Here is a 26,352-nt window from a genome sequence, read left to right as displayed (position 1 = left end):
ATGAAGCACCTGACAGAACCCTTTACGCTTCCATAAAGAACCTTTTCTTGTAAGAGTATAAATCATGCATCATGACTTTTATATCTTAGTATTTCTTGTAAAGGGCTTCAGCAGTGTTTGTCTGCACTGTGGGATCAGACGCGGCCCGCTGCTGTCGCTCTGGATTCAAGCACATCTAACTGACACCAATTAGAGACCGTCAGTCCGTCCGGCCACCCATCGCCACGGATAACACTTATGGAGGATTGACCGACCATCGACTCGAGAGTGACCTGTAAGAGCGATGGTCTCTCCTCGGCCGGAGGGGAAAACAAGCGTCCGTCTCTGTGTGAGCCCGTATGATCGAGTGATGGAGGCTTTCTATCGGTCTGATTAAAGACACATGAGCACCTGAACCGCTCGCTCCTCTCGTTTGAAATGTTTGTGTCTCTCTCTCACTGCAGAAAATATGTTCTTCCTCAGTATTTTTGTCTTGCTTTCCCTTTGAATTAAGATTATTTTTCTGACCCCATTGGCAGATATTTGTTCTTGTTTTTTTTTTAGAAACAAGACTTAATATCTTCAGTCATTTTGCTTCTCCAGTAAATGTATCTTGATGTAAGAATTTGTGCTGGAAAACAAGACAAAAATACTGAGGAAGAACATAATTTTTTTTGCAGTTCACCTTTAAGGCAAGATAAATGTACTTGAGCAGCAGTACAGTATACAATATTGTTTTCATAGCCTGTATCTTCAATATGTGTGTATTTTTGTCTCACTGCAGGTTTTTTCACTTGTTCGTACTTGGGGAAAAAAAAAAAAAAAAAAATCTGCCAGTGCAGTGAGACAAAAGAAACACATTAAAGACAAAATATTAGTTGAATTTTGTTTCAAGGATTCTTAGACATTTTAACTGGAAAAAACAAGGCAAGAGGACTAATTAAAAACCTAAGATATTTTGCAGTGTGATACAATTGTTGTTAGATATAAAATATTCCTAATATTGTGCTGGTCGAGGCATGGACTCCTCTAGACCCCTGAAGGTGTGCTGTGGTATCTGCACCAAGATGTTAGCAGCAGATCCTTTAAGTCCTTTAAGTTGCGAGGTGGAGCCTCCATGGATCGGACTTGTTTGTTCAGCACATCCCACAGATGCTCGACTGGATTGAGATCTGGGGAATTTGGAGGCCAAGTCAACACCTCAAACTCGTTGTTGTGCTCCTCAAAACATTCCTGAACCATTTTTGCTTTGTGGCAGGAGCATTATCCTGCTGAAAGAGGCCACAGCCACCAGGGAATACCGTTTCCATGAAAGGGTCTACATGGTCTGCAACAATGCTTAGGTAGGTGGTACGTGTCAAAGTAACATCCACATGGATGGCAGGACCCAAGGTTTCCCAGCAGAACATTGCCCAAAGCATCACACTGCCTCCGCCGGCTTGCCTTCTTCCCATAGCGCATCCTGGTGCCATGTGTTCCCCAGGTAAGCAACGATATATATAAATATATATATATATATATATATATATATATATATATATACACACACACACACACACATACTATATGAGTGTTGCTGTGTGATGGCTAAAGCAGCTTGAACGCTGTAACCGATAAGAGTGAATGTTTCTCGCTGTTGTAAACATGCATTTTGGGTTGGAATGGTCTCGAGGCGTTTGTGCAGCCGTTTCAATCACTGCACGACTGCGAGACAGATCAGTAATCCTCTCAAAGCCAACGCCACACGCCACACGCGTCCCCTCCGGACACGAATGTTCCCATCGTGTGTGTGTGTGTGTGTGTGTGTGTGTGTGTGTGTCGTCACACAGATTACATGTCACAGCCAATTTGTGTTTGAGCAAATGTGTGTGTGTGTGGGTGGATTTATGTTTCTGATTGCTAATTGCACAAAAAATAATACATCAAATGTCTGATTTCTTTAACTCTTGGTGGCGGGACTGTTTCTTTTCTTTGTTTAATCTCTTTTGTTGTGTTTCTTTCAAAGCTCTGGTGTCATTTGATGTGTTTCTTCAGGCCGGTATCAATGGCAAACATCTGCTGTCGAGCGCTTGAGCGTCTGCCGCCGTATTCTCCTGCAGCTAATCACACGGTTTGATTACAAACAACCACAAACACTAGACTGATTTCAGGACCGTCTTCTGTCAGTAATCCTCACGGAAATGTCTTTTACTTGTAATAATGCTCAGAATCCATAATTATTACATAGAGTGTTTCCACTTGAGCCAAAATAAAAACACACTTCACACTGCAGGGGTTTGAGATTCATGTGAACGCTTCAAATTAACCTGTTCACATCGTTAGTCAGATTACATGCTCTTGGTTAATTGTCACATGACACTATGTTTGACCTCTGACCCTAGCAAGCTAAAAGACACATCATAACGTGATTAAAGCACTAATCAGGAGTGCATCAGAGCCCGTCATAATGACCAGCGGCCTCGTCTCCTGAAAACACGGAGAAACACAATCACAGACCGGGAGATTAGACGCGGATCACAATAATCAAATCTTGCTTTTCCTATTTTCCAATCTTGTTGAAGAGGTAAAAACATGATTTGATCAGATCAGATCAGATTAAATGATGGAGCTGGCGGTGTAATCCAGCAGAGATTACTGCGGTAAACACCACTGTAATTTACTGCGGTTATTTGCACGGCGTACAGTCGAGCGTCGGTCCCCGGATATCCAATATTAAACCAGCGCTTTGTAATATAATATTCTTATGCTGACGATGTTACAGCTTTATCCGGTTCTTAATAAACATGCAGCAGTAAATAATGATGTTTTGACTGTGATTGTGAATCAAACAGAGACACAAACCTTCACAAGACAAACATACACGCTTTCAATATTAGAGCGAATGAACCCTAAAACATCAAAAACATGTCCGGCTTATATTTCATCATTATATAAAGATTTAAATTCAAGGCCGTAAGCATGTTTTTGACATTGGAGGACCAAACTATTCATTTAAATTTTTTTAATATTTTAAATGAAAAGGATTTATAGGGATTTAAGAGAACAGTGAAACTAGAATTTATTGTAAAGTATTTGCAAATATTATTTTTCTTTTAAAATATGCACATATTCACTCTTAATCTTATGCTTAAAATGCCAAAAACGGCTCAGTTCATGTTTCTTGTCTTGATAAATTCAGTTATGAACTACATGGATGATGTAAATGATGTAAATGACTATATTTTCAGTGAAATTTGTAGTTTGCATCACTGGACCTTGTTTTTTCAAGTTAGGTCATATATATAACATTATTATACAAATCACATCATTATTGTTTTAAAATAATGTTTTAAGTATTGTATTAAAGCGACATCATCTCTTCTCTTCTATGATGATGAGGGCGGGGCAACCTGTCACTCACATGAGATCCACCAATAGCAAACCACAGCCATCCAATCAACTCCCCACAGACAAAATCAACATTTGTTCTTGTTTGTGAAGCGTTTCATGTGGATATACGCCACAATAGGGAAGAAAAGACAAGCACAGTGTCTGCTTCATATCTTAAATATCATGAAAATAATGCAGAAATCTTCATTTACTGAACGCAATTAGTATTTTCCTTTTGATTTGGGGCTGAAATATGAGCCGGACCCGTTCACCTGAGTAACGTGCGGCGTCTACTAATGAGAGCGGGTGATTGTGTTCGCAGTGTTGGTTGCGAGCGCGGGGACATTCAGGAGCCGCGGTGACACAGTCAGGAGAAACACATGAAAGCGGTTCAGGGACGAGCTCTGAAGCCTCACACACACTTTGTTCTCCGCTTCAAAGAATGACGCTCACTCGGAGGAATCCACAAACAATACAGGAGGAAAAATACCATGAAAACAGACATCCTCGCACTCACTCAGCTGTGCTTATTTTGCTTCCGTTCACAAGCACTGTAAAATATGATCGGAATTTGAACTGTAAAAATGCTACTGTTAGCCAATTTTTAACACCCAGTGTCCAAAAGTGACGTCTGGAGGGGATATATATATATTTTTTTTTTTTCTACAAGTTTGATTAAACCATCAAAATAATGAGGAAAATATTTTATATATTTTTTAATATTTTCAATATATGGGAAGAACAAAACTTATGTAAGTTTAAAACCATAAAATCTAAATATATTAAATTTAAATATTTATTAAAATCTGTGAATATGTTAACTGTATTTTTACAGAATTAATCTTGCAACCACAGCTGCATTTTTTTTATTTTTTTTTATTTATTTTTTTTTAGAAATTGGTATCAATGATGAAATTCCCTGCTTTTGAGACCAGATCAGCTGTAATCTTACCTAACAGGAGCTCCGCGGCTCTGAGCGGGTTTCAGCACAACCGTAACGCTGCTGTCCGTCTGGTTCAGAGGCGTCTCCTGATCGTACGCCGGCATCGACGGAGCTGCAAACACAAAAGGAAGCCGAATCATTAAAAAGATTTGAAACAGCAACTTGAATCACTGTAGTTATGACACAAGCGCACAAACGCAGATGTCTTTGCACCTGTTTGTTTCATTCCTCTGATGGAGTAATTGGCTAGATGGCGCTGTCACAAAAAAAACTAGAGCATTACAAATGTGGCCCAGCTTCCTGTAAAAAACGTTTTTTCTTCTGTTAAATCAACTTTAACTCACTTATGTTGTTCAGCTAACATAATGTTTTGAGTTTCTGTTCATGAATGTCTTTCTTTGTATTAAAGAGCCCATCTTATGCCCTTTTACAAAGTCTTGTTCCTGTCCCTATGAAGCCCCTCCTTCTGAAAAGCACAATGTGCTCTGATTGGTCGGCTGGAGCAGTGTGTTGTGATTGGTGTTTGGGAAATGTCCCGCCCCTTAACATAACGGGCAGTTTCAACACACTACTAACTAACTAACTCAACCAGGCCCCGCCCCTTTATTCTATAAATGAGGAATATTGTGAAGAAAACTCAAGACTATAATGGAGGCGTTTCAGGGAGTTCAGAAACACTGAATATATAGAGAATAACTCCCGCTGAAGGGACTTTGAAACTTGATCGGACTGAACTGGTGATCCAGACCTGAGATCTTGGTGGTGGCCTGTGTGATGGCGGGCGGCCCGAAGCCCTTAGCGGTGCTCGCTCTGAGGGTGAAGGAATACGTGGAGCCAGGGTAGAGACCCAAGAACACGTGGCTGGTTTCATTCCCCATTTTCACCACCTTCCCGCTCTGGTTAGACAGATCCAGCACTGGGTCGAAGGAGCTGACGGCTTTATACGAGATCTGTGAACATAAAACATGCATGTTAACATCACTCAAATGAATTCCAGTGTCGACCGAACAAATGATTCCTTTGAGTTCCACCAAATTAGACTCTATTATATCTGAAATCCTTAAAGGCCCTTTTCAATTATCAGCCAGCGATAAATAAATAAAGAAATCGATAACAACATCCATGCTTCTGACGGATCAGAGCAGGAGTTCGAAAGGGAAAGTGTCTTGCTTCTCATATTTGTAGGGTTTTGTTCATTACACTGAAGATGAGCGGCATTAATGAAGCGGCGTACTCGAAACACTTTATGATGTCGAGATTTTCTGCTGTTTTTCATGAACTCCACACAGCTATTAGATTTAAATCATTCCATGGACTGAGAGACTGGGGATGTGCGAACATCTGACTGACGTCATCGAGTGCAGGTCGGGAACGGAGAATCTGAGGACGCGAAATCTCACTGGAAATTTACAAGAAGAGCAGAATGTCTGGAATCAGAGAGAGAGAGAGAGCGAGAGAGGAAGGAAAGGAAGGATCAGGTTCCCTTGATAAGAGAAAAAAGCCCAAACTGTCCTTTTGATATCACGGCCCGTCAGAGAGTCTCAGTTTGAACTCTTTGATACTGTCAAATCAAAGGCAGGACGTCACAACGGGCTCACGGACAATTGAGTCAACGGTTAGTCCCGTCTGACTATGTGATCTGTAGAGTGCACACACACACACACACACACACACACACACACACACACACACACACACACAGTTCAGGACTGATGGATCATCTTGTTTCCAGCAAGTGTCTCTAGTAACGGTTAACTAGGTAAAGCGCTCTGCCTGCTAAAACAAACATGAAATAATCTGTCAACGTCAAGATGCTTAAAACCGTGAAGAATTCCTCAAGCTGAATCTCTGAAATGACTAAAATAGATTAACTAAAAATGTATTTTCCGAATGGCATGTTTCTGCAAAACTCATCACTGCCATGTTGAGGTGTTGTGGGTTGCAGGGTGTTACTAGGGCATTTTATGTGGTTACTAAGAAGGAGGTTGCTACGTGGTTGTTAGGGGATTTATTTGGGTGTGTAGGAGGCTGCAAGGTGGTTCCTAGGGCATTTTCTGTGGTTACTCGGAAGTTGCTAGGGTGTATCGGGTGGTTACTAGGATGTTGCTGGGCATTTTATGTGGTTACTAGGTCACTTGGGTGTTCTGTGTGGTTACTAGGAGGTTGCTGTGTGGTTGCAAGGGCATTTTGGGTGGTTACTAGGAGGTTGCTAGGGTGTACTGGGTGGTTACTAGGGGGTTGCTGGGTAACAAACACAACCCTAGGTACTTTTTTATACAGTGGTTAAATTAATGAGAAATAGAGCTTTAAAAAATTCAGACATTTCCCAACAGCACAGCAAGAATGACTTGTATGGAGTACCACAAGGCTCAGTACTAGGACCATTGCTTTTTACCCCGTACATGATACCCTTCTGAGATATCATTAGAAAACATGGGGCTAGTTTTCACTGTTACACTGATGATACGCAGCTCTATATTTCTTCACAGCCTGATAAAACATACAAATTCACAAAAGGAACGGAATGCATAGTCTATATTAAAAAAACAGGATCGCTAGTAATTTCCTACTACTAAATTCAGGCAATCTAACCAATCATAACTCTGATACTTTGTGCCCCCATTGCTATCTGCTATCCGACAAACAAACCAGACAGTAGAGTTAGTAGATTAAAGTTTGTGGACTTGAACCTGAAAAATGGTGTGTACTGACATTTCCACGGTTGAAACAACATACCTTCTGATGTTCATTCATGTTTATTTGGTGCTATAACTAGTAGTAAAGAGAAAGAGATGTTCGGTTCACATGCCGCTTGAACTTCAGCGATCTGTCACGACACATTCTAGGCAGTTACTATGAGGTTGCCAGGTGGTTACTAGGGTGGCTGAGAAACAGAATTGTAAAGTCATGACGTGTGTTTACCTCATACTGAGTGATAATGCCGAAGGTCTGAGCCGGTTCTCTCCACTTCAGTAAGATCTTCTCCTCATACACACTGGCCTGGATAGAATCCAGAGGAACTTCACCCGGCACTGACAGGAAGTGACATCACAAAGGATCAAAACACAGCAACAACAGCAGCTCTTCATATGGATACGACATGTTCTGTAGCTGTAATATTTTGTTATATTTAAATCAATCAATGTGAAATCAATGTTTGGCAGCTAATGAAGAAAACATGTCTCAAGCTGACAGCCTTTATTCTGAAAGGTTAAATTTTTAAATAGTTATTAATAAGTGACTGTGATTTAAAACAAATTATTGTTCTAAAAGTCATTGTTTTCAAGCCATAAATTCTCAGAAACACACAATGACATTCATCTTCTCCTCCTTCAAACACGTTTGTGTGCCTGTGAGAGATTATTACTCATTTGTTTATCGTTTCATCCTCTTGCAGGAACGTTACTCCAGTCTGTCTCACTTGACACTGACTCTGAACAAGAACAAAGAGCGCGTGTGTGTTTAACATCCAGTCGAGATGCGGCCCAGGTGTCTAATTATTTATAAAGGTTGCCGATCTCAGGAAACAAAAAATCATGTTTATTCCATCAGAAGAGCTCTGCTAATGGGGGACACAATTAGACATTCAAGCTAAATGTCAGTGCTGGAAGAAATTCACCCTAAGGAACATGTGAAATAAGATGAAAATTATCCAATGGAGTATTTGAGCAGCTCATTCACTCCAGTACCTGATATAATGGGCTCTTCATCTAAATACAGAGGCGATATAGTACTAAAGACACTTTACAGCCATGTGGTGGGGATGAACTTAAAGCTTCTTCAATGGTTCCTCAGATACAGCAAAAGAAACCTCTTCTATTCAAGAACCATTTGTGCATATATCAGGTAAAGCTCTAGATCTAGAATTCTATAAAGATCCCTAAAGATTTAGAGAATAAATAGTGGGATTTCTAGTGGGACTTAAATGGGTGAAAAAACTGTCAAGAACATGTCTCATATTTTGATGAATTTTGTAACCAAGCTGTTTTGGTCTATAAATAAATCTGAATACCAATTTAGATGCAGCTTCTGAAAAGATACACACATCATCTTCATCCATCTGAACGTGGATCTCAGGACTTTCTTTGACGCCCTCGTGGTGTATTGGGTGGTTACTAGGAGGTTGCTAGGGCATTTTGTGTAGTTACTAGGAGGCTGCTGGGCATTTTGTGTGGATACTAGGTTACTTGGGTGTTCTGTGTGGTTACTAGGAGGTTGCAAGGGAATTTTGGGTGGTTACTAGGAGGTTGCTAGGGTGAACTGGGTGGTTACTAGGGGGTTGCTATGTAACAAACACAACCCTATGTACTTATTTTATACACTGGTTAAATTAATGAGAAATAGAGCTTCAATAAATTCAGACATTTCCTAACAACACAGCAACAATGACTTGTATGGAGTACCACAAGGCTCAGTACTAGGACCATTGCTTTTCACCCTGTAAATGCAACCCTTAGGAGACATCATTAGAAAACATGGGGCTAGTTTTCACTGTTACGCTGATGATACTCAGCTCTATATTTCTTCGCAGCCTGATGAAACATACCGATTTCACAAAACGAATGGAATGCATAGTTGATATAAAAAAATTGGATCACTAGTAATTTCCTACTACTAAATTCAAAAGAATTCACCCTTCGCGGGAGTTTGATTGATGCAATCTAGCCAATCATAACTCTGATATTTTGTGCCCCCGTTGCTATCCGGGATTTTGTCCAACAATGAAACCAGACAGTACAGTTAGTAGATTAACGTTGATGGACTTGAACTTAAAAAAAATTGGTGTACTGACATCTTTCCGCGGTTGAAACAACATACCTTCTGATGTTCATTCATGTTTATTCGGTGCTATGACTAGTGTAAAGAGGAAGAGATGATCGGTTCACGTGCCACTTGAACTACAGCAATCTGTCACGACACATTCGAGGCAGTTACTATGAGGTTGCCAGGTGGTTGACAAACAGAACTCACCATCTTCATCCGTCTGAACGTGGATCTCAGGACTTTCTTTGACGCCCTCGCGGTTGCGCAGCACCATTCTGACGCTGAGGTTGGTGTAGGGCGTGAGGTTATGGATGGTGTGCTGAGGGGCGGAGGTCTGGCCGGTGTAAGATGCCACCTCCCTGCTCTCCTCCTTCCCGCCGCCTCTGGCGCGGTACTGCACCGTCAGACTGTAGTTGTGACAGCGCGTCACGTTGTAGCCGAAAGGCTCCCAGCGAACCGTCACCTGACGCGACTTGATATCCACCACTTTCAGCTGTCGTGGGCCGTGCATGGGCTCTGTGAGGGAAATAAAACACTATTAATGTCTTTACCGTGCATCAGGTCAGATGGCGCTGCATGCAAAGTGCCTCTAAAGAGCCTGATGGTACCTGGACACAAACACAATGAAAAACAGACGTTTAAACAAGCAGAATGTAAAAGAGATTTGATATTCATGATATTTTGTAAGAAATGCTTTCAGGCAAATACATTCTCAATACAAACAGCACACACCGGCACAAAACACAAAACCTTCCTCAACAACACGTTTTGAGAATTTTTTGAGAGGTAAAACATCTTCATGTTAAATAAAGCCAGGAGAGTCTGGACACACACACACACACACACACACACATAATTGTTTTTGTTTTAAACAAAAACTCACTTGATTTTGATAAACTTTTTTTCAGTAAACAAGACTTAGTATTTAGAAGCAAAATGACTTCAGATATTAAGAAGGAGAGTCATTTTTTGCAGTGCACAGTTTGTGACTGTGGCTCCATCACAGAAACCCTGATCCCGTTTCTCCGGGTCTGGAAACACGAGAGCGGCTCATATCAGCCACTCCAGGATCAAAGCAGCAATCAGATGAGAAGAGCAGGATGAAAGAGTCTCAGACTCCATCTAATACAGCAGCTGAAAGGACAACAGATGAGCATCACATCACACCCTACGGAGAACAGCAGAGTCCAGCTCAGATATACTCACGGCGAAGTTCTGTTTCGTTCTTCGCTTTGGGGTAAAAAGAAGTTAGAAATGCGTGAGCAGCGTTATACTGTTAGCGAACACCCGGATGCCGTCCACGCTGCTGAGAGCGACCTTTAGATGAATATGTAAATATGTGCTGCGCTCTGTGAAGAGCATTCTATTTACAACGCGTTTTTGCAGAGTTGAGCTTTGTAGCCAATCACAGACATATCTGTTGAGCGTGTGAATGCAATGGCCAATCAGATGTGTTCACGTTAGTCAGAATCTGCTCAAACACCATTCAAAGTGGCTGACTTTTTGTTCAGCATGAGTTCACACTCGCACTAGTGACTCATTTCATTATAACCAAAACCCAATGTCAATGAGACTCATTGTGCAGCTTCATTGATTATAACGGGAGTTTTGTGTACCTCACATTTAATTGACAGCTCCAGTGATTATAATGGCAGCACTCTTTGCTCGCTTTTTGTGTATATATACTTTTCATGCTGCTAACCAAACATTGCAAAGTTTCTAGATTGACAACTGTATTTAAATGCATGACTGAATCCGATAGACAGTGATATGACTTTTTGAGTGCAGAAATCTGACCCGTTTCATTTATGTGCACCACATTAAGTTTATTAGTTTTTTTTTTTATGTTAAAACTGTCTAATCCAAATGGATGAAAATGATACATGCAATATAAATCTTAAATTTAGGCATAAATATTTTGAGTTTCCAGCACTAAACCAGCAAACTCAACCCGACGTGAGACACTCTTCTGAAGAAACTCCTGAGTAAAGTGAAATCTGAAGTATGTTTCATGTGAAATGACCCTCAAAGACCAACATTATCTGAGCATTAGAAGCAAACACAGAGTCTAGACGGGCAACAAGGACGAGACATGCCGATACAAACACATCTGAAGAACAATACAGTCCTTAAATAAGGTTCATTGGATTCAAGGCCAGAGGTTTATATACAGTGTGACACAAACAGTGAGTTATAAAACAGATTCAGACTCTAAATTCAACAGTTCACTGCATCAGGATTTCTTTGAAAGAGTCTCTTCTGCTTACCAAACCTGCATTTATTTGATCAAAAATGCAGTAAAATCAGTAATATTGTGAAATATTTTTACAAATTAAAGTAAGTAATTTTCAGCATCATTACTCCAGTCTTCAGTGTCACATGATCCTTCAGAAATCATTCTAATATGATGATTTGATGATCAAGAAACATTTATGATTATTATCAATGTTGTGCTGCCTCACATTTTTCTGGAAACCAAGATACATTTTATTTTTCAAGATTTTTGATAAATAAAAACTGAAGAGTAAAGTAATGATGCTGAAAATTCAGCTTTGATCACAGGAATAAAATGCAGTTTCACAGAGAAAACAGCTCTTTTAAATTATATTTCACAATTTTTACTGTATCTTTAAGCAACAAATGCAACAATTCATTGTACAGCATCTTTAATCATTTACCTAAATACGGTTTCATAAAAAATAAATCACACTAGCCTCAGGTGGATTACTGCTGTAATTTTTCAATGACAAGAGCTTTAAATGTTTTCAGAAGAGCGTCGCTGAACGAATGTGTTCGCATGTTCCTCGTCCTTGACTGTTCAGACCTGACAGCAGAAAGCTCGCTAAATGATTAAATGCAAATGGAAGGAAGTCAGACTTCAAGATGCAGATAAAAACAAAACACACGCACACATAACAGAGGACAAACCGCAAAGACAGAGGAAACGTGACAGAAGTTTGAGATGGAAACCCTCTGAAAGTTTAGCACCTCTCGCATGCGTTTCATCATTTATTCGCAACCACAATAAGCATCTGAGGAAAATGACATTTGGAAAGGTCAGACGCAGGAGAAGACGAGAGCACGGTTCAAGAAAAAGACTTGTTTTAACAAATCACAACAATCATTGTGGACGGCTCAACATTATCAACATATTCTTCATATTATAAGCTTTTATAACAGCATTATAATTTGAAGTAACTCAATTATATAAGACTACTGGTGAAAAGTTTGTAATATAAGTAAGGTTTTTGATAGAAGTCTCTTTAGACAGTTTCCTGTGATGGGTAGGTTTAGGGGTAGGGTTGGTGTAGGGGGAGAGAATGTACAGTATAAGAACCATTACGCCTATGGAGAGTCCCCGTAAACCACATATACAAGTGTGTGTGTATGCGTGTATTTGTTTGATTTTCCAGTAAAACCATCAGAATGTCTTATAACAGGTGCATTTTTTCTGAATCCATTGGAAAATGTCTTTTTCTCATTTTAAGATTACACTCTAAAAAACTAAAACACGTGTTTTGGCGTGTGTCCAGAACTCAGTCACTGATAAACTCACGCTGTTTGATTGACAGCTCCAGCGACTGCAAAGGGAGCTTTTTTTTTATAACTTAATCACCGTTTAAATTATTTTCATCCTACTAAGAGAAACAAGGTGAAGTTGAGCGTTTAGTCACTGGTTTGATTTACTGACACACAGACAAAGATCATCTGACTGTACATGAATCATTAATATCAGATCAGACATCAGAATGAACACAGTTACTGACATGTTGTTGCATTACTGTCGAGTCCATATCATAAAAGTCTGATAATGCCGAAATGCGATTGATTTACCAAAGAATCCACAGTGAAATGTACCGAATACAAATAAATAAAGCTCAACTGAGACATTTACTTTGTTGAAAATAAATAACCATATTCCTGCATTAGGATCCTTTGAAAGGTAATGTTATTTTAGTCCTGTATTGCTCTTCTCTCCTCCTCATCTCACTAACACACCAGTGGGCGGGGCTAACGCTGCAATGATGAAGTAGGCGTTGATTTCTTCTGCGGAGGCGGAGTTTCACCATCTATAGACACATTCCAGGATCAGTCGTTCTCTGGGTCTGGTGTCAATAAAAGCTTTTATTGGACTAACAAGGAAGATTTCAGTATGAAACTTACAGGATATTCTTATAGTACGATGACCTCTTATATATCAAAAGCCCAAGGAAAAGTTGATTTCTCAATTCATGACCCCTTTAATGCTAATTTTGATTGCACATTTATTGTTTGAATACACTGTTTTTATGATGTTGTATGTATTGACCCCTATACCAATTTCTGAAAGTTTAGACAGTAGACTTTGGTGCCAAACTGAATCAGAGGCCTTCTGGAAATCTGCAAAGCATGCAAATATTTTGGTTTTGTTTTGGTTGATGTATTTGTCAATCAGGGTGTGCAGTGTGAAGATACGGTCTGATGTTCTATAATTTGGTAAAAAAGCCTCTCTCTCTCTCTCTCTCATTCGCCAGCATTACGCAGAATTGTGTGTGAGATCCGTGTCTTGTGATTCCCCTCCCGCTCGGACTCGTCCCCGTCAGTGTGGGCCGCTGATAGTTACGCAAATAGAGGGATTTTAAAGCTCTATTTTCTGGTTGACACTCTTTAAACGGCAGCAAACACTCATGAAGGAGTCGCTTCAGACTCTCAGCGGCCCTCGTTCGCTTCATTTGAGTCTTTTTTGCCCCTTCAGTTTCACTAGAAGAAGACGACATTAAACATATTATGAAATTCTTAAACTGAACAAAACATTGATAATATTTAGAATGATTTCTGAAGGATCATGTGACACTGAAGACTGGAGGAATGATGCTGAAAATTCAGCTTTAATCACAGGAATAAATTACACTTTACTATATATTCACATAGAAAACAGCTGATTTACACTGGAATAATATTTCACTATTTTTACTGTATTTTTTTTATCTTGGAAAACTGGAAAACAAGACTAAAACACTGCGTAAGAAACTCATTTTTTTGTCATTACTCTAGTTTCATTTTAATGTTCAAGTGAAATATTTTAATGTTTGCATATTCTTTGCATCAGTTAGTCGAGACATACAGACTGTGTTTTGAAAGTTATTCAGGAGGCTTTTAAATAATATTGATATTTAAAGAAGAGGTAAATGCATTGATAAACGGTATTGAGCGTCTCATTGTCGAGCGGTTTGTCTCGTCTCATGCAGTGCTCATGTTTTCTCCTCATCTTAAGTGGGTTTCACATCAATAGGAAGGAAATGTCTGGAAATAAGAGCACTTGAATAATGGCGCACTAGAGCTCGCAGGTCACATTTCAGACGTTTTTTTTTAAATAATCTCAGAAATCGTTCCGTGTATACAGCCAATTGTCCAAAAAAATCAATAGCTTTTAAAGTTGAGCTTGATTCACACACTGTTCCTGCCTTTTGCCTTTTGTAAAGCACAAAAATCAATGTCATACTTTTTAAAATCATTTGCTGAACTTAGAGAATTGTGAGAAGGATGAATGTGTCTGTGTTGATCTGATATCGACCTCAGAGAATTAGAGTTCACTCCGTCTTTTTACCCGTCACTCGTTCTCTATGGAGTACGTGAGCATGCATTCATGAATACACACACACACACACACACACACACACACACACACAGATAAACACACACACTCTCTCACACACTCTCACACACTCTCACACACTCACTCTCTCACACACTCTCACACACTCTCACACACTCTCTCTCACACACACATACACACACACACACACACAGCTGATCCTCTCAGATGAAGCGTGTGTACAGTAACAGTGAGTGTGTGATATAAATCTCTACTGTGCTCCTGTACGACAGAATAACATCATCCGATATTGAAATCTCTTGATGTCAGTGAACATCCGCTCACATGGAGCCGCTGTGAGACACGAGAGAGAAACACGAGCACATGACGAGCTGACGTGACTGTACCGACAGCTGAACGACGCTCACCGCCGGCTAATTGAATAATTTCAATGTGACATTTAGATGGAACTATTAGCGGCTCTTTATCATTACGGCTTGACATTTAAATAATGTTTTCTAAATTATCAGCACATTATCGGCTCCTGTTCATTCTAATGGCTCACTCACATCACCTTAATCATGCAAATAGATGACATGATGGCAAGAGACCAGACGAGAGGAGAGAGTGTGTGTGTGTGTGTGTGTGTGTGTGTGTGTGTGTGTGTTTACATTGTTTTAAGGGAAATGAGCTTTAGATTTGGAGTGACTCTCAGCTGATGGACGGACGCTCAATAACTCACACACACTCACCAATCTCCATCCCAAACGCACCGACGCCGCGCTGAGGATCGATCCGGCGCTCGGTTGCCACGGTAACGCCGTCGCTCTAGTGATTGGGGTCGCGGGGAACAACCCGCTTCACTTCATGTTAACGCACGACCCCGTGACCTCTTGATCTTCAAGAGCAGATCGACACATCAGTCTAACAAATCAGATTGAGCCCGACGGGTCACATAAGCTGATCTCATTAAACCGGCTGCAATTGACCAGCTAGAGGAGCTGCGTTACATTAACTAGTGTGAAGACTGATCCACTGAAGACTGCGTCCGTCAATATATCCATCAATGATGGAGACTGAGCTGCTAGACACCAGAGATCTTTAATAAATCACCTTCTTCAGTCTTTGCTTGAAGATTGTAATTTATGAAAATTGAACTACACTTTCACTATAATATATAAGTGTGATCGGAGCAAGAAAAGATGCAAGTGATGTGAACCGATATCAGAAAATCTCACCAATCAAACTGACCTCTGTATGGAAGCTTGTTTCCTCCACGGATCAAAAAAGTATAAAAAGGTAAATGTGAGTTTATATTGTGTAATTCTCAGAGTACTTTTATCCATCAAGGACACATTAAATTGACCAAAAGTGACAGTAAAGACATTTACAATGTTACAAAAGATTCTATTTCAAATGAATTCTGTTCTTTCTATTTATCAAAGAATCCTGAAAAATTAAAAGCATCACTGTTTCCACAAAAAAAAGGGGAAAAAAAGCCAGAACTGCGAGATGTAAAGTTGCAATAGTGAGTTTATAACTCAGAATTGTGAGTTTATATCTTATAATTGTGCCGAACATGTCAGAATTGTGATATATATAAAAAAAAAAGTCGCAATTTCCATTTTAATATTTTCATTTCTTGGCCTCAGTGGACTTTTCACCTGGGAATAATTCCCACAAAAACTATCATTGTTTACTCTTTTCCATACAATGAAATTAGACAGTAAAAAGAGGTAGACAAACTCCAAAATGACCCAAAAGCATCATAACAGTGGTCCATTATCTCAGGTCTTCTGAACTCGTGTGACGCTCTGTGTGAGAAACAGACCCACATTTAGGCTGATTTTCACTGAAAATCAAATGTATTGAGAACTTTTGTGAAAGTCAAACAGGTTTGAGAACGACATGAGGGAGAGCAAATGATGACAGAATGATCATTTCTGTCCCTTCTGCAGAAAAATTGAGAGTATTTCTCAGTATTGGTGAAGGTTTTAGTCTAATGAAACATGTTTTCTCTGTGTGATGCCAGCGTGGGGCGTCTGACACCACATACATTATGACTGACTGATATGGAGAGAGATGATTTTACAAACAGCCTGCAAAGTGCTGAAGCAGATTTTTGTTATTTATTTAATTTCTCACACAGCTTTAAAATCAAACTTTAAAAAAATAAAAGGAGACAAACAGTCAGGAGTGAATTTATCTTCATTAGCGGTGAAGCTCATCTGCTTCCACTCAGCTGCCATTACAGATGATGAATGACATCAGAGAAACAAGACAGAATAAAAGACATGAAAGAGAAAAAGAATAAAAAAAAAAAAAAAACCCACTTAGAAGAAAAGGTTCTATATAGAAGCTTAAAGGGTTCTGTCAGGCACTTCATAATATAGAACCTCTTAGGGCTTCTCATCATGAGATCATTCTGTGCATTTATTTTTAAATTTATTGATTTAGTTTTGATTCAATTTTTGGTAAAAAATTATGAATTAAACAGCTATGAATTAAACAGTAAACATACTTTAATCAATAGAAAAAAGAAATAACCCATTAAACATGAAAGACATTTCTTCTTATATAGAACCTTTTTAGCATAAAGTCATTTGAGTCAAGAACCCTGGAGTTCTACAGTATATAGAACGTTTTTGACATGAAGGTTCTTGTAAATCGAGTCAAGAACCCTAAAGTTCTACAGTATATAGAAGAACACTCTGTTGGTTCTCATCAGGTGTGAGTGAGGATTATTTGAGTTTGACGATTTAAAGTCAAATAATGTCTAAAATCATCATCACATGAGACTGAATGAATGACATGAGCTTCTGTTATGATGCTTTAGTGCAGCTTCATCTACACTAGAGAATTTCCACAGTCACAGAGAAGCATATCATGTGTTTATCGTTGTTTACACGATGACGACAATGTAGTTAAACAGTAAAACATCTGCTCGTAGCTGGAGCTTCAAATGAGTTTGAGGAGAAACAGACTGCTGTTAAATAAATGCATATAAATGAAGCTCTTTTGGTGCAACTCTTAGAAGAATGTCCTTGAGATCCACACAATGAGCTGCTCTTCTTCTACCTTCCTTCGTCTCAAACACAATCGCCCGCAAAAAATAATCACGTGTACAAACACACGCGTCCTCCATGACAATGTCTGAGGGGGAATAATCGCAACCGGGTCAATTGACCTTGTGTGGGTCACGACCGAGGACAGAACATTTCTATCAGATGTTCCTGTGGTGCTGACTGGGGAAATATCAATGCGAACAAACAGACAGACCGCGAGGATTTTATAAAAGCTCTTCAAGAGGAAAAGCATGCAATCGGAGAGAAGCTTTGCATTTAGAAAAACGTCTTTGTGCAGCACACGAAACAATAACGCACAGCCACGATAAGCCTTGCATACCTTCCACAGAATAATTCACTTTCAAGGGAACAACTCATTTTTCTCTGTACGTTTGTATTTCTTTGTCACTGGACTTCCATTAAGCTCGGCAAAGAGAGAACAAAGACACGAGAGACTGAAGGGGAAAAAAACATGAGCCTGAGCAGAAAAACACTCATTTCAACAATCTACAGCCACGCTGAAACACATTTGTTAAGCACCTAAAGTACGACTGATGGCTGTCAGGCCATAATTGTCATTAAGGAGCATAAATACAGGATTGCATCAGGCTAATAACGAACTAATGAATCGTACGTCAGTGGCCGTGTCTGCAGGTGAACACGTGAAGCCGTAATGGTGTTTTTAAGGTCCTGCAAACAGACTTTCAGGGAAAGATGGCGAGAATGTCGCATTTGTGCGTTCAACAGACATGATTGAGATCATGTGAAATCTAAAATGCTCAGCTGAGATCTTATATGAAGAGGGAGCTGATTGAAATATTATGCTATAATCAATTACTTCATCTTGGCAGCAGCAATAGTAAAAATGTTGTAAACATATGCAAAAATGTTAGCCAATCACAGCAGTGAAGTCATCTTTTTAAACAACATTCTAATGCTTTATGTTTTATTTTTGGGTAAATTATGAGTCACTCATAGTTTCTGAAGCATCACCAACTCCGATACACTCACAAACACAATAAATGCAAAAGTTAACTGCAAAACACACATGCCAGGAACAGCACTGACACACACACACACACTCATGCTCGCACACACACACACGCACACACACAGCCCTAAAGGCCTGGTGTGAAGGCCAGAGACACAGACTCATCCATCGCCATCAGCTCTGCAGAAATGAGAAACAGTGAGACCTTCAGCAGGAGGTCAGAACCCGATTGCAACCCAGAAAAAGCCTCCAGTTCTCCATCTCTCACTCTCTCTCTCACACACACACACACACACACACAGTGTCAGGTATGAGAGGACGCGCCGCAGGCCGCAGCTCCAGCTCCTCTCCATCTCCACTGAACTCAAAGACACTCAACATCACCTACGGCCTTCAAGTGCAGATGGAAATATCACAGTTTTGAGTTACTCAAGCACAAGTTGCATTAAAATTAAATAAAGCACTGCTGTAGCGACACTGCGACGGTTATCTGCACTGGAAAGAATCACAGTCTTACCCAGTATTTGTGTCTAATTTAGTAGTTCAAGATCTAAAAATCCTTGAAAAGATTTATTTTCAACAAAGAGAAGCAAAACTGCATGCTAGTTTTCAAATATTGTATTTTGTCTCACTGCACTGGCAGATTTATTCAATATTTTTTAAGTATAAACAAGTGATGTACTGCACGAGATATTAAAGAGGACATATTATGCCTTGATGTTGTTTTTGTGCTCTACTGGAGCAGGTTTTTCTGTTTGAATGTTGATTATTTTCCTCATATTCTCCATTGTTGCATCTCCTCTCTTCCCAGTCTGTCAGTAACGCTCTGTTTAGGCCCTGTCCCAAATGGCACACTTCTATGCACTTTTAGACTTACAATGGCTGCAGCGTGTCCGTTAAGTCCGTAGGGTGTCCCATTTGTCAATTTTAGGCTTCAGAAGGGTGCTCTAGAGCGCCCCCTTTGCGGAGTCCGCACTGGCGCGCGCTCCGCTGAAGAATTCTTCCCGACAGTCAAAGCGACGTTATGTCACGAAAGTGCGGACTCGTAGGAAGGCCGTGAGTGTTTAGGGTGCCATTTGGGACAGGGCCTAAACAGAGCGTTACTACCCCTTTAATATATGACACAGTTTCTTCTTTCTTGCATTATATCAGAGTCAACATACACCTTACCTGCACATTTGGTCCGGGCTCTCAGCGGTGGTCCCGGGGCTCCGGTGCCTCCGTCCAGGGGCCGCGTCAACAGCACACTGATCTCGTACTCCGTGTCGGGGTCCAGATGGCCGATTTTGTGCGAGGTTTTGTCGACGGGCTGCAGGTCGTACATGGTGCCGGAGACGGTGCGGTACTCCACCTCTCGGTTGATGATCGGCCCGTCTCCGTTGATGGAGTTGGCGTTCAGCTGAATCCAGAGGTACGTGGCGCCCACCGCCATCAGCTGAGGCGGAGCGATGGGAACCGGCGGTTCTGCCAGAACAGACCGGATGTTTAGAGTCAAGAAAAGTGGAAAACAGTCTTTGAGTTAGTGATTAAATCAAGAACAAATATGTGCCAATAAGGTCAGAAAAAATAATCTAAACTTCACTCCATTGGCAGATATTTGTTCTTGTTTTAAACACAAACTCACTTCATTTTGACTTAATATCTTCAGAAATTTTGCTTCTCCAGTAAATGTATCTTGATTTAACAATGTTTAGATATTTGTGCTGGAAAACAAGACAGAAACACTGAGGAAGAACAGAGTTTTTACAGTGCACACACACTGTGTAAACACAAATGATTAAAATATAAAGCTTCGGTGAGCAGAATCAAACTCCTTCCGGCTACTGATCAACTCAAAGCGCTTGCGTCTGAAATTAAATCACATTTATAGTGCGTGAGCATGTGAGAGTTTGGGATACAATCATTGATGAAGACATCAAAACCGATCATTCGCTCTCATCTGTAGAGTCTCAGGCCTCCGGCGACGACAGCACTGCAGGACGCTCCGAATAAAACATCATCATTCATATTTACTGCAGACGCTCGGGAATCAATCAGAGGAGAAAAGCACAAGGTAATGAAGAAACACAGAGTCTTTACGGGACTGTGGGACTCTGAAACACAACGTATCATCACTGTCCAAAGAAATACTTTTTTAAGAGCATTAAATATGCTCAATATGTCTCGGGTTCAACCTCAGGTTCATCAGAGCCTCTCAAACACACGCGTGTTCGTATTGGCCGACTGCAGATGGCCGTCCCACCGTGACCCCGGGCCAGAACCCCGAAATACCCATAATCCTCCACGCCCCACCTGCTAATTAAACATCACCTCATACGAACCGCTTAATCCCGGCGCCACAACAGAGAGAATCACAGCAGGACCAGAAACACACGCTCTATAAACACAACCATCAGCTGAACGATCAGATGATCCTGTCCAACCTCATTCGTCATCGTCTGTCTGTCGCACTTCCTCTTTCTTACAGTCTTTTGTCATTTGTCTTTCTCTGTAGTTTTATGTGTGCAGCGAGATATTGACCTCTGACCTCAACGAGACTTGAGTGAAAGACTGAACTCTTTAACCTCAGCGGACAAGTAATTACAGACTAATGTGAAGAACATGACGTCGTGCCGTTTCATTCATGAAAATAACACTGTAATGCAATAAAATCATAAACAAGCTTCATTTTCTGTTGATTTTGAAGAGAAATATGAGCCTATAGTTATAGTGTAATTAAAAAAACAGTTTATAATGTATGCAGCTATAAAAGGTTTAAAATATACAATAAAAAATATAGTATAATTAGTAAAATGTTTATACTGTATGCAAGTATAAAAGGTTTAAAAATGTATCCTGTACTTAAGTTTAGAATTTTAAAATATACTATAAAACATTATGAAAGTTAAATTAAAATACACTACAAAAAAATTTAAAAATATTAAAAGAATATTTTAAAAATATTTATACTGTACTGTTAAATGTGTATACTGTTAAAAGTTATAGTATAAAAAGTATAAAAATCGTAAAATATATTAAAAAGCATATTGAAAAATATAAAAAGTTTAAATTATACTATAAAACGTAAAAGTTCTAGCATAAAAAGCCTGAAAAAAAGGTCAAAGTTGACATGAATGTCAGTGGGGCTGTGAGCGGCTCATCCTCGTGTGTGTGTGTGTGTGTGTGTGTGTGTGTGTGTGTGTGTGTGTGTCTCTATTACAGAGAAATGACTCCACACATCCCAGCAGCTCTCAGAGACGCCCATCCATCTCCACGCGACTGACGCGTGACCCGCGGGCCAGAGATCAGCCGCTAACAGGCCGTTTAATGTAGCGGCGTGAAGCTCGGCTTTATAGAGACATCCGTCACGCGCCGAGACTTCATGAGATGGGGCTCAGAGCGGCCCGTTTAACACCGTCATGAGTTATTCACACACGTAACACACGCCATCTACTATTTATAGCTGATCTGAGGGAATTAAACCCCAGGATGAGCAGCGGCGCCTCCGATTGACCCTGTGCTGAAGAACAATCACAAATGTTTCTCCTACACAAGAAGATCTGATCAAATGAAAACTGAGAGTTTGTTCCAGAAAACATCTCAACAACATCTCAAACTGTGTGAAAACATCAGAAAGTTCACAAACGTCTGAGATCTCAACAGGAACTCAAATATTTCTCATCATTTAGAATTCTAATTTTGTAGTAGTTTTCTTTCTTTTGTTAATGTTTCATAATTACACAATTAATGTTTATAAAGGATAATAATGGCTATACAATTTAAATTAAATAAAATTATATATATACAATTTTAAAAATATACCATAAAATATTAGTATAAATGTCTAAAACATACAATGAAATATATTGTAGATAATTATAAAATACATAAAAAAAAATACATTATAATGTATAAAATACATTATAAAATAATATGTTTTACAGTATATAGTTTTAACTTAAATTTAGTATAATATAGTAAATTTCAAAAATTCAAAAAGTATAATATAAAAATACAGTATATATATATATATATATATATATAAAGTATAAAAAGTCCTATATAACAAAAGTTGTAGTCTAAGAAGTAAGAAAAGTATGACAAAAATGTAAGAAAAATAAGAAAACATTGATAAAACATATAAAAAAAATATATGTAGTTATAAAATGTAAAAATAAAAATGTTTCACAGTATATAGTTATATTAAACTTTATAGTAAACTTTAAGTATAAAGTTTAATGTACTATAAAAATAGTAAAATAGTAAAAAAGTGTAAAAAATCTAAGTATAAAAGTTAATATAGTATAAAAACATTTAAAAATGTGAAATCAATAAGTATAGCTAAACATCTTAAATATACTACAAGTTTTAAATATAAGTTTAAAATGTACTTTAAAACATTATAGAAGTTATAATTTTATATAATCTAACAGTATGCCAACAATGATGTCTGTTTTTCTCTTGAGGAGGGAAACTTCACTGAAACACAATCGAGATCTCAGGAGTGAGAAAGAGTGCTGATGTTCTTCTGTTGGAGCAGAAACACGACGGCAGCTAAAAATACCAGTAAACTGAAGCTGGAGGCACAGCGCTTCAGTCAGAGACGGCTTTAGAGTGTAAAACGACAGATTAACAGCAGAAACGAGCCGTCAGAGACGCTCAGAAACGTTTGGCAGATGCTTTAAGCTGCGCAGGAGACGATGAGTGTGTGTGTGTCTGTGTGTGTGTGTGTGTGTGTGTGTGTCATGAGTTTAGGACAGTGGACAGCTGTGACCTGTTTCAGTAACACACCTGTCAGACACACACACACACACACACACACACACACACACACACACACACACACACAAACTGACATTCTACATCTGCAAACTCTCACCACACACACTTCATATACAAGTTACAACGATCATATAAAAATCACAGAAAATGTGTCTGCATTTCTACACTGCAAAAAAATATTTTCATGATTTTTTTATCACAACATTTTTTCTTTTGTCAAAACAACTTCGATAATTAATGTGGTTCAGATGACATACTATTTTGAGTTTCTGTTGATTAAATCAATCGCCTTCTTTGTTTTAACTCAAATTTTTAATTTCAATAAACTCAAAATTAAGGCAAAATGTTTAAGTTAAACCAACAATTCTTTTTTTACAGTGTATCTGTCCAAAATGAATAAATACTGATTATTTTAGAAATATAAGTATAAAAAACAATTGAGTACAAAGTGTTTATATACTATAAAACACATTATAAAAGATAGTCTAAAAAATATTAAAAAGTTTAAACTTGAGTATAGTATGTACATAGTAAAATATAAATGTTAGTTTTAAAACTATTAAATACAAAATTATATGTATAAATGTTTAAAATATACTATAGAACATTATAATTTATATTATAAAAATATATAAAATTTTAAAATATACTATAAAACAAACAAATATAGTATAATTTTAAAAAAAAGTATAAAAAGTTTAAAAAAAATATACTAAAAACATTATAAAAGTTATAGTATAAAAGTATAAAAACATTTACAATAAGTATTAAATGCTTAAAATATACTATTAATTATGAAAAGTAAAAGTATAAAAGTATAAAATATAAAATGTTCAAAATATACTATAAAACATTATTAAACAAATTTGTGTTCTCTTTGATTTTTTTGACCACAATGGCAGAAATTTTTTATAATTTATCAATCAGTTTAGTTTTTTTTTTCAGTAAAAAAAGTCTTATTATCTTCAGTCATTTTGCTTCTCCAGTAAATGTATCTTGATTTAAGAATGTTTAGATATTTGTGCTGGAAAACAAGGAGCATCATTTATTGCAGTGCATAAAACGTCAAAGAGGCGGAGTCTCGCCTGGCCTCAGGGCGGAGCCACTGAACGTGATTGACAGCTCTCCGTCCGGACAGGCAGGATTAAAGCGATCAATCACATAAAGCTGTGAGGTAAAAACTACAGGAACATAAATTCAATTGAGCGAGAGAGACAAAGAAAGAGCTGAAGAAATATTGAAGGCCATTACCGGACTCTCCGAGAGAACGAATCAGGATTTAGATGCAAGCGGCTCTATAAATTCATATCAAATGACTGTTGAAGGGCTGCGTGGGACGCCGTCCCCGTGAAAACACGACCCCGGTCAAGGGCGGCTCTTACAACGTAACACGCGCTCATCAAAACAAAGAGAGCGGAAGCCATTAGCATAAAACACACATCAATCCTGATGTTTCAGCATCCGTCTCGACTCGCTCCAGTTTAGATGAAGCTGGAGATTCAGAGAGACGGATCGACACACCGTCCTTGACACAGACACACAACTTCTGCTCGTCTTTACAGCCTTACGCTGGGGTTTATGTGTGCAACGTAAGGCCAAATTCCTGAAAATATTCTCAAAAATACATTTACAAGAACATCACACACTGCAAACGTTCTGCAAATGATGTTTTCGGTACTTCTGTCTTGTTTTCCAATTCCAATTTCTAATCATTCTCAAATCAAGACATTTACATGAAAGATTATACCTCATTATACCTCATTGACAGATATTTCTTTAATGTTTTCAGCATAAACTCAATAAAAAGATATGTACACATATATATTATATAAACACACACTTTTATGTTAGATGCGATTAATCATGATTAATTGATTTGACAACCTTAATATATATATAAAATATGCATATATATAAATGTGTGTTGACTCACGTTTGATGGTCAGCTCTCCGTAGTTGGACACTCCCACGCCTCTGTTGGAGTGGACGATGCATCTGTAGCGTCCAGAATCCTGTTTGGTCGTGTTCACCACATCAAACATGCCGATAAAACGCTGGTTGTTCCACGGTTTGGTCGCCTTCATCGGAGCTTCACGACCGCCGATACCCTGAGAGCAGAGTGTGTGTTCGAGAAGGTCATTTGTGTGTCGGTTTATTTATAAAGAACACTTTAAATCAACAGAAAGTTGACAGGAATAAAGTTTACATTTAAACAATGTGAATAAATAAATAAATAAACAGAGTGACAGAAAGAGAACAAAACATGCAATAAAACAACATGAAACAGCTCAGGATCTTATCCTCAGTGCGGTGTTTGTTGTTGATGTTTTGTGTTGTTGTGTTTTGACTTTTTTTTTTTTGTATATTGTGTACTTGGATCCTGCTGAAGAATAACATTTGTTAAAATATAAAAATGAAAACCGATTCAAAATATTATTAAAACTATAATAGTATCTCAATTACAGTAAAATAACACTGGAACATAGTAGTGTTTGCTGTAGTGCCTTTAATTTATACTAATTGTAATTTATAAATCATTGGATTACATTAACGAGAAAGTAACAAAATCATTCTCAAAAAATTCTCACAATTGTGAGTTTACTGACATTTCTGAGAAAAGTCAGAATTGCGAATATCCCACAACTGCACACACTCACTTACACACTCACTCACTCACTCACTCACACACTCATTCACTCACACACTCACACACTCAATCACTCACACACTCACTCACACACTCACACACACACTCACACACACACTCACACACACACTCACACACACACTCACACACACACTCACTCACACACACACTCACACACTCACACACTCACTCACTCACTCACTCACGCACTCGCACTCTCTCACTCACACACTCAATCACTCACACACTCACACTCAC

The 26,352-nt window shown here is 38.7% G+C and overlaps 1 protein-coding gene across 38 annotated transcripts in view; it reads right to left on the bottom strand.

Moving 5' to 3' along the window:
- Positions 1-26,352, bottom strand: part of LOC127498784 (receptor-type tyrosine-protein phosphatase mu-like) — a 297,821-nt gene that overhangs the window by 184,442 nt on the left and 87,027 nt on the right. For 27 of the 38 annotated variants that reach the window (XM_051868535.1, XM_051868766.1, XM_051868824.1 and 24 more), the window contains 6 exons: positions 25,381-25,555; positions 19,857-20,150; positions 9,263-9,571; positions 7,214-7,323; positions 5,040-5,241; positions 4,301-4,403 (listed from right to left, as the gene is read on the bottom strand). The exons of 6 other annotated variants lie outside the window; for them this stretch is intronic. In XM_051868535.1, the coding sequence (XP_051724495.1) occupies positions 4,301-4,403; positions 5,040-5,241; positions 7,214-7,323; positions 9,263-9,571; positions 19,857-20,150; positions 25,381-25,555 (1,193 nt within the window). The remainder of the gene's footprint in view (positions 1-4,300; positions 4,404-5,039; positions 5,242-7,213; positions 7,324-9,262; positions 9,572-19,856; positions 20,151-25,380; positions 25,556-26,352) is intronic. 5 more of the 38 variants (XM_051868694.1, XM_051868775.1, XM_051868727.1 and 2 more) reach the window with 5 other exon arrangements.

Source organism: Ctenopharyngodon idella, chromosome 2 (assembly GCF_019924925.1).
Source record: "Ctenopharyngodon idella isolate HZGC_01 chromosome 2, HZGC01, whole genome shotgun sequence".
NCBI lineage: Eukaryota > Metazoa > Chordata > Actinopteri > Cypriniformes > Xenocyprididae > Ctenopharyngodon > Ctenopharyngodon idella.
Note: the sequence above shows the minus strand (reverse complement) of the source record. Positions and strands in the feature narration are given on the sequence as shown.